The 9,817-nt window shown below is 42.6% G+C and overlaps 1 protein-coding gene across 1 annotated transcript; it reads right to left on the reverse strand.

The window, feature by feature from the left end:
* Positions 1-1,045: 1,045 nt before the first annotated feature.
* LOC146632718 (uncharacterized) lies at positions 1,046-4,142 on the reverse strand. The gene has a single exon (XM_085353463.1). The coding sequence runs from the start codon at positions 3,303-3,305 to the stop codon at positions 1,098-1,100; it is 2,208 nt and encodes a 735-aa protein (XP_085209589.1). The 5' UTR covers positions 3,306-4,142; the 3' UTR covers positions 1,046-1,097.
* Positions 4,143-9,817: the final 5,675 nt, after the last annotated feature.

Below are 9,817 nucleotides of genomic sequence, written 5' to 3' on the forward strand. Positions count from 1 at the left end.
CACAAAGGGGTAGCAGATGACAGTTGAAAAGAGACTGGCTCCACATCAACTAAACCTACATCTGTGGGTCCATGGGACCACAAACAATCTGGAAGAGAGTCGAGTAAAGGCGCAGCATCACAGTGGTCTGTGTGTTCTCTGCCATGTGACCCGCTGACCACTCTATGTTGCAGTGTTGAGGAATTAAAGCAATCATTTAAAATTTGGTATGTCTTGGTAGATGGAGAAAACAAAACCTGTGGGAGTTTTGTAGGTGTCCAGTCAGTGGCCGCAAGGGAACGTTTAACCATTCCACCCAGCTCCTTAGCCTGGTGTCCAGGATGTAAGGCCAGTGACACATGGGGAGCTGCCTCATCAGACATCATGTACCACTGTAATTGATCTGTTGTAAAAGTAACCGCTGCTGCCACTCCCTCCGGTGCCGCAAAAATGCACGACATGTTCAGAGACCAAGCCCGCCCCTCACACTGCTCTTGGAACATGTGCTGGTACCAGGTGGTGTCATGCCTGTCATAAAACAGTGTAACATGAGGTGGGTCAGGGGGAGGGACATAAGGATGTAGGAGTGAGAGCCACGGCCGCCATTGCTGAAAAGCAGTACAAACTCCTGGTTCAGCAGGTGTTTCAACTTCCAATAATGCCCAGTAGATGTCAGCAGAGTCCGCCAAACAGGAGGAGGGTTGCAGTAGAAACTGACCACCTCCCTCTGGCCCATTAGAACAGGGAAGCACAACCCCAGTAGGGAGAGTCACAGTTAGGCCTTGTGAAGAGCAGAGTATTGTGGCTCCTAATTTAATCAACAAGTCTCTTCCCAGTAAATTCACAGGAGCCTGTTTTGAACACACATAGCTGTGTAACAAAGTCTGATCTCCAACCGTTGTGGGGAGGGGCACGGTGTAAGGCAGAGTTTTAGGTTCCCCAGATATGCCCACCACTGTAATCACTGTGTCAGTAAGTCTTTCACGAGCAACATCCTTAATGGTGGAGTACGTAGCTCCAGTGTCCACTAAAAAGCTGCTTCTTCTTCTATCTACAGTTATGGACAGCATAGGGTCCGCCGTTGTCCCTTCACCGTCCTGGGCAGTCTGTGGGGTGTCCTATAGCTGGGGACCACCCTCGTAGTACTCCCACCCCATCACAGGCATCTGTGGGGCCGGGGGCACTTCAACTAAAGCACCACGAGGTCCACCTCTGTGGCCAGGATGCTGATAGGGCCCACCACGGGCTCCCCTGCCTCTTCCAGCAGCCGGGTTCAAAGGGCACGCTTTAGCCCAGTGTCCAGGTTGTCCACACCGGAAACAAACATACATCTGGCCTCCCCTACCACCTCCCATCTGACCCCTTCCCCTGAAACCACCTCTGTTTCCTCCAAATGGGGAACCTCTCTGCCCATAAGGGGCCGGGGAGTGATAAGCACCATACTGGGGGGGCTGTGGATCAGTTGGCCATGGGTTCGGATACAAATCAGGGGCAACTGGACCAGGAGGGGGAGCCGCAGCGGCCACAAGCTGCTTTTTAGGCTTGTCACCTTTTCCACCCAGGTCGTTTTTAGCTTTCTGCAGCTGAACCTTCAACAGTTGCAACTGTAAATCTTCGACGCTCTCCGCTTTATCATCAGACTTAATCTGCACTTTGTTAAGATTAAAAATCAAATGTTTCTTCCAGATTGCAAAGTCACAGTCCTGCAAATCAGGATTATCCTCCATTTTCTGGCTTACTGACTCCGGAATGCCCCTCAGCACCGCCCTTCTAAACCACATGCTCTGTGAACAAGTCCTACTGGGGTGATGACCTGTATGGTTCACCCAGTCTTCAACAGCCTGATTTAGATAATGGGTGGGATTTTGCTTTCCCTCCCATTTAAATTTCTGTAAGGTGCCTTGATTTTTGGGTGGGAATTGTTTGCGCAGGGCCGGTCCAATAAACCTCAAGGCCTGCATCAGTGGCACCTCGTTCTCATGCATGGTAGTACCCGCATTTTGTTCCAGGTCCGCTGCCTGAGATCGGGATGTGCACCTAGTTATAATAGCTCTAAAATCTCCCAGTGCGAGGTCCTGTCCAGCTGTGTATTTATCCAAACCAGCCAACCAGGCATTCCCTCCCTCCATTATGTCAGGGAGTTTGTCCACTAGGGCCTGGACATCTCCGAATGAATAAGGTTGATACACTGGTGTACGTTGCGCTTTAGTCTGGACCAGGGGAAACATGCCTGGAGGCTGAGGCACAGGGCCCTTAGATCTAGTCTGATATCCTAAACTGGGAGAGGTAGAGAGGGGTGTATTGTTAAGGTCACTGAGTTCATCATCAGTATCCTCAGTTTTTCCCCCGCCTGGTGGGGTAGCAGTGTCAGCAAAAACGTGGGCTAAACTCATCTGTGTTTCCGGATCCTGACGGCCCACCAAAGACATGGTAACTGTGACATTTGGTGAAGTGCCAGGCTCAGTTTTTGCAGTAGCGGTCAGATCTCCCTTAACAGCGACAGGAGTGCTGGCAAAGGGGTTGGACCGGGAAAGGGGGGCTGACGCAACACGATTATTCACCTGGACCACTGACCTATGTTCATTTAAGCAGCTGCGTAATGCTGCTTCTAGATCAGTTAATTGTTGTTCAGTGGGTTCCTGTCTGTTCATTCGAACCGCAAATGGTGCGCTCGCAAATGGGTCAGTTAGGCCCTCAGATCCGGTTCCAAAACAATGGGACATAGAGGAGGGGGCTCTACTACTAGCTGAGGATGTCGCCGACAGAGAGGAGCTTCCTGGGCAAAAATGCTTGGTATCTATGGGAGTTGGAGCTACGGGCGGTTCTTCTCCAATAGTCATTATTCCACCAGAGATATTAAGTACCGGATATATGCCTGCTGAGGGAGGAGTTGAGGCAGAATAGGGAGGTGGCTGAGACCTATTTTTCTTCATGTGTGGTTTTGCAGTTTCCCATAAACACACCCAGTGATTAAATTTAACTTTGCGGCCTGCGTGCTTATCTGCTTCCTTTCTGTGTCTCACCCCGCTCATCACACCTGCACCTGCTGCTGCTGAGTTGGCTTCTTCCTCTTTCTCTTTTGCCTGCATAGCCTTATTCTGCCAAATTATTCCCCAATTACCACTACTCCCCTCGTCCTTTCCCTTTTCTTTCATTAACCTTTCAGCTGTTTTCCTCAATGACTCTTTCTGCTTTTTTGCTTCTTTAGGCTGGTGTGTGGAGTTGATGACTGTCTCAACACATGTTAATTGTTCTCCCAATGTGCTAAGAATAACACCGGGACCCCAACCATCATCATTAGTTTCTCGATCTAATTCTCCATCCATTTTACTGTCAATGGAGGAGTGTTCTTTTATTGATTTTAAAGGAGAATTTGGGCCAGCTGGGTTTCTGCCTCTGTTAGGCACTAACAGCTGGGGCGCTGCTTTAAAGGTGAGTCAGCACTGAAATATCCCTTCAGGTGTTACCAAGCTTCTACCAAACCGGAGTCTGGCGGGTAACCTTGCCTAGAGCTTCCTGATAGGGGTGCTAGTTGGTTGTCACCTTGTTCACACGTCTCATTCACACTTCATACATTACCTGCAGTCACTCATTACCCTCCTTATGTATGTAATAAATGTGTAAAAAAAAAAATTCTATGTGTGGTGTATTATTTTAACCAAAAGAGGAACCTAGTTCCTTTAATTGTGTAATCTGTGAACAACGGAGAACCAAACTGTCCTGCCCAGTGTTCCACAGCAAGCATTCAGCGTGTATTTATGTGTGTCCAATATCAAACAGAACATCAAAACATTTAAAACACTAAAATCATCGGGGTTTTAAGAAGAGATCCGTTTTCTCCTATTGATCAAAGGGACCCCTCCTTTGGACTCCAACCAGTACTTCTCCTTTTTAAGTTTTAGAGGATCTTTTCTAATAAAGTCCTCTGGGCCTTCCTAACCCTTCTGTAGTTTAGAGAATATTACTAAAAAATATTCTCAAGGCCTTTAACCTTTTAATTTGTTTAGAAAGGCGTTACTAATAAACCCTTTCAAGGTCCCAGACCTGCACTGAGGTATTTATCCGACACCGGAGAGCAACCCGTCGGCTGCAACCGTGGTCAGACCTCAGTTCACTCTTATCTTTATTCACTTATTCACTTATTTCTTATTCACTTATCTCTTATTCACTTATTTCTTATTCACTTGTCTGATTCTCAACAAGCCTTAAGTAAGCCAGACAATTTTGGTTATGAATTACTAGGAGTTTGGACACTAAGTATTTTTATAATGTTCAATATAGCAGAAATAAAAGGTCTGCTTACCTTGTTTTTGTGTGCACACAGCTTTTGTCCAAACTCCGTTCACTCAGACCACGGCCGAAGTCCTCCCATCCGTTCCAGTTGACCTGGAGCGGATCCTGTTCCGTGACGCCAATTGAAGGATATAAAAAAAACAACAACAGCAATAGAATAATATTAAACACAAAGTGAACCCGTCTTCCTTCATTAAATAGGTTCTTTTAGATGTTAAGGAGGAATTGACTTAACCAGGCTGGCGGAGAATGAAGACAACCGGACACCTGCAGCAGATGGGGAATCAGTGAACTTTTATTGAGACAGAGACAATCTCTCAACACAGCTCACATCAGGAGATTCCTGAGATTTGCTGTGAGGATAGGTATATATTCTCTAAAACTTACAGGAGGGGGTTGTGAGGAAAGTGCTGCATTAGCAGAAAAACAACTCCATAAAAGGAAATCGGCCTTGGGTGTTCTAGCCTCCTCGCTTGCAGATATCTTCCACCTGCAGGATGAGGCGATCGCTTCTTATCGCTCTCAAGGCCAAAGTCGTGAGCACATTTTTATTACACAGTTGCACAGTAACTTTAAAGCTGAACAATATTTAAAGCTGAATAATGTTTGATCAGATTATATTTTCTTCACTCACTCATGACCAACGGCAGCAACCCCCCGCCGCTATTTAAATAAAATAAAATAAAATTCGGGGGCGCCTGCTGCTATGTCTTAATTTGTTCGAATCACATTTAGCCAATAAAATGTGTGCTTTAGTTTCTGTGTGAACGGGGTGGTGGAGTCCTCATGGCCAGCGAGCTCCACTAAATGAACTAAATGAAATATGAGATGTGACAATATCGTTTATATCGATATAGTCTATGTTACATTATAATTATACTCGTGGAGCCGCAAGTTTGCCTCTCTTTCGTCCACTTTTGTCTCTACGCTGTGTTACTCCGCCTCTCTCCTTCACTGAACACAACTCCCCCTCCCCCATCGCTTCACCTGCAGGCAACGACAAGATGGACACGGCAGCTATCAAAGAGGAGCTGGTCGGTAAAAAGAAAACATTTGAAGATTACTATTTTAGTGCTGTCAGCGTAAAGTCAATGCCATAACTGCATTAACGGGGCAAATCTCCGTTAACTAGTTACCGCGGATCACCCCGTGCGTGGGGCTGGGTGGCGTTAGTGAGCTAACCGGGCTAATGCGTTGACGCACGGCCTAAAATCCTTTCATCTCAAAAATCGACAGTCTGCCTTATGTATGAATTCTGGTTGTGCTTACTGACCTCGAACCAATTTTATGTGGTACACAGCTTAAAAAAATATGTCAAATGTTTTGGTACGACTTTGGTAAGCTATGAAGCTGCACTGCTTGATGGATTGTGTAAAGCGCTTTGGGGTCCTTAGGGACTAGAAAAAAGCGCTATACAAATACAGGCCATTTACCATTGTTGGAGCATTACGGCTACCGAGGAGCCTCGCAGAGTGATACGTACTCTGCTTCAACGTAATATTACCATATTATGTGTGTAAGGACCATAAATGGCACCTGTAAGAGACACGGTTACAAAGAGGATTTCAAACTCCAGGCTGTCAGTTGCGCAGTAGAACTTGGAAACAGAGCAGCTGCAAAATCTGTCTTTGTTATTATGCTCAGCATCTTTTATTTTACATTTTGACTGCACAATTGTGAGCTTTTTGTTATGCACAAAACAACATTGTTTTGGTTTATTTATGGAGCACCATTAATAAATGCACTGATAATTTAAACAGATGCTTCAGGAGTTTTATCCCACTCATACTCTCAATCCAATGTTTGTCATTCTAAGTTGTAAAACCAATCACACAAAATTATCCTTTGCTTACATAATACATCCCAGTATACTGTTGGTGCATTCCATGTAGAATACAATTTGTTAATAATAAATTAAATAAATTAAACATTTGATGTAATGTATGTTTTGTAAATTATTTGTTTTACTGTGTTTCACATGGCATTTTACAAGGCAGAATCAGCTCACTTTAGTGAGCCAAAAAAATTAGGACAGGAGAAAAAAATTCTTAAGTAATGTCAGGAAGCTGGCATTTTATTTTAAAACTAATTGCTATTTTTATTTATTTAGAGAATTAAAAGCCAACTCCAGACCACTGCTTGTCCTGATTTATGAGGGACTGATGAGGAGTTGGTAAGGAGAGGAATCAGAACAGGAGTGCCTGCTCCCCGCCCCAAACACATTATCAGGTAATGTAACTTTGGTAATTTGAGATTAATTCAGGTTTCTTTTGAATTGTTGACATTGTCCTCTCCTCTCTTCTCATTATAGCTTTTGTATGCAGTGCCAGTTCTGCTCTTTTGTCTGTTCAAGCCAAGAAGTACTCTTAAGACATCACCAGCTACGACATAGAAGAGGATTTCATTTGCCCTGTGTTTACAGTGACTGCGTCTGTTCGTTCAGGACACGAGGGGCATTGAAGTCTCACCTCAGCAGATCACACAACAGGGCTAAGAAAAGGCAGGAGATCTCAACATTTTTTTGTGATTTTTGTGAATTTAAGGAAAACTGCTCACAGCATACATTTATTTCACATATTTTAAGGCACTTAAAAAAAAATCAGACTGTATCCTGTCCTTTCCAAAAATGTGACTATGCTACCAACAATTTATCAACCTTTACGTCACACACAAGCAGAAAGCACAAAAACTCAAAAGATATAAAAAACTGTATTAGACTGATTTCTCATGCAAATGCATGTCCTAGTGAAAGTAGCTCCCCTGATAAATCCTTAAATACCTCTCAGGAGCCAGAGACATTACCAAGTGGTTCAGGTGTAGCATCAAGTGATAAAGAGGACAATGAGTTTGTAGATTACCAATGTCTTGAACATAAAATAGCTAGACTTTTTCTATGCATGCAAACATTGTTACATGTTTCTAAAAGTGCTTTGCAGAGAATTATTGAGGAAATTAGTGACATTTTAAAATTTTCTCAGGTTCAGTCATTTCAAAGAATCAAACAGGTGCTTGCTGAACAGAACATTGAGGCAGATGATGATGTAATTAAAAATATAAATGATGCACTTTTCAAAACCAACCCATTAATTATCTCAACAGAACCAAAAGGTGCATTATCTACTGATTACAAGAGAAATATTTATTTCAAGAATAATTTTCATGTAATTGAGCCTACAGAGTACATCTACAAAGCGAGAACTAGAAATACATTTGTTTATGTCTCAGTAAACCAGGTCTTGGAGAACTTATTGAAAGAGAAAAGTTTCTTTGAAAAGTTAGCATTTGATAAAGAAATTAGTGAAGGTTACAGATCATTTAGAGATGGGCAGTATTTCAAAAACAACAAGCTTTTAGGATTGCAAGATACTTGCATTAGTTTAGCTTTGTATATTGACGACTTTGAAATATGCAACCCTTTAGGAACATCTCGAAAAATTCATAAAATAACTGCTGTCTATTGGGTTGTACTCAACTTATCTGCAAGGTTTCGTTCTACATTACACTCAATACAGCTTGCTCTTCTTGGTAAAAGTGTAGACGTTAAACAGTTTGGGTATGATGCTTTTCTTTATCCACTCATTGAGGATTTAAAATGTCTTGAAAGCACAGGGGTGTATGTTGAATCTTTAAATAGTTTTTTAAAGGGAACTGTATTTTGTGTCTGTGCAGATAACCTTGGGGCTCACAGCCTTGCAGGCTTTTTGGAGTCCTTTAATGTCGACAAATTTTGTCGATTTTGTAGTATTGATAAACATCAGATTGCAGCTCTTGATCCTACAGAATTTCCATTAAGAACTGTGGAACAGCATAACATTTTTCTAGAAGAGCTTGAGGATGGTCAAAGACAAAGTGTGTGTGGTGTCAAAGGTTCCTGTGCCTTAAGTGCGTTGTCCTATTTTCATCCAGTCACTGGATTTCCTCCAGATATATTACATGATTTCTTTGAAGGTGTTGTCCCTGTGGAATTGTTTGTGTCTTCAAGATTTAATCAGAAAGGGTTTTATTACATTTGAAGGACTAAACAAACGTATAAAATCATTTCCATATAAATTCTCTGATAAGCTCAACAAGCCACAACAAATTACAAAAGCCAGTTTTGGAACAGGAAGAGTGAGTGGCAATGGACATGAAAACTGGACACTTTTGCGTTTGCTGCCTTTTATCATTGGGACCCGTATACCAGAACATGAGCCATCATGGGAAGTATTGATGGACCTTAAGGAGCTTGTTGAAATTGTTGTCTCGACAACTCTATCAGAAGAAATATTGTCATACTTGGACACCAAAATATTGGATCATCGACGATTACTAATAGAGACTTTTCCTGATTTTAATTTGAAGCCAAAACACCACTATATTGAACATTATAGTCATCTTGTGCGTTGTTTTGGTCCCTTAGTTGATTTGTGGACTATTCGATTTGAATCCAAGCACAACTTTTTCAAGAAAACTGTGCATGATGTCCAATGCTTTAAGAATATACTACTAACACTTTCTTCAAAGCATCAACAAATGATGGCATACTTCTTAGATGGTCACAGTCTTTTTAAACCAAGTGTGCATGTTGATAATATTGACACAGTTGACATCTGTTTCTTGAATGAAAATCTTCAGAAGTGCTTGAAACTGAAATATCCACAGGTAAAAGCTGTGTCATTTGCTAAATGTGTTTATCTGTATGGGACCCAGTATGTTAAAGGCATGATCATTTCATCAGGACAACTGAGTGGACTACCTGAATTCTACAAGATACTGAACATTTTGGTAGACTCTGGGAAAGTGTCATTTGTTGCTACAAAGCTCTCCTCTTGGTTTATGGAACACTACAGATCATATCGGCTTGACAGCAGCTACAAAGATCTGGAAATACTTGACCCAGAAGATTTGAATGATTACCACCCTTTAGCTGAATACTGCGTAGATGGACAACTGATGGTGACACCTGTTACGTGCCTCCTGCATTGAAAGTGATGGTATGTATTATTCTTAAATAGTTTTCAGTTGATTACTTTGAATTTGTCAATTATTTAGAATTGCGCCCTTTTTTGGTTTGTCTTCACAGGCCCTGTTACTGCGAGTCCACGTCAGTCCAAAACTTATCAGAAAAATCCAACTGTCCACTGTTCCAGAATCTGTGAAGCAGCTTCAAGATGAACTACAAGCAAAGCTTGGACTTGAAGGTGACTTTGCAATACAATATGAAGACCCAGATTTTGGGAACGCACTTTGCAACCTGATGGATATTAAGGAGCTACCTGCTGGACGGGCAGTGTTGCACCTCATTTGGGAGGAAAATGCATCAGCCTCGCCACCACAGACTCCATCTGATCATAGCGCTATCTCATCTATTGATACAGCCAGTGTGAGTTCAGCATCTTCTTTCAGCCCATCCTCATCCACAAAGACCTACATGCGTAGCACTTCACAGTGGCCAAATCCATTTCCTTTCCCAACCTTTTCCTATGATGTAGCGTTAAAACTTCACAAGGGCAATGAGGTATATAAGAAAGCAGGGGCAAATTTAAGTGTAACAAGAGACATCAAG

This window comes from Diplotaxodon limnothrissa, linkage group LG5 (genome assembly GCF_057381915.1).
Source record: "Diplotaxodon limnothrissa isolate DT_005_m linkage group LG5, D_limnothrissa_male_GT1.1, whole genome shotgun sequence".
NCBI lineage: Eukaryota > Metazoa > Chordata > Actinopteri > Cichliformes > Cichlidae > Diplotaxodon > Diplotaxodon limnothrissa.

Coding starts and splice junctions, on each gene's coding strand:
- LOC146632718 (XM_085353463.1), bottom strand. CDS start 3,305: ATGGATGGAGAATTAGATCGAGAAACTAATGATGATGGTTGGGGTCCC.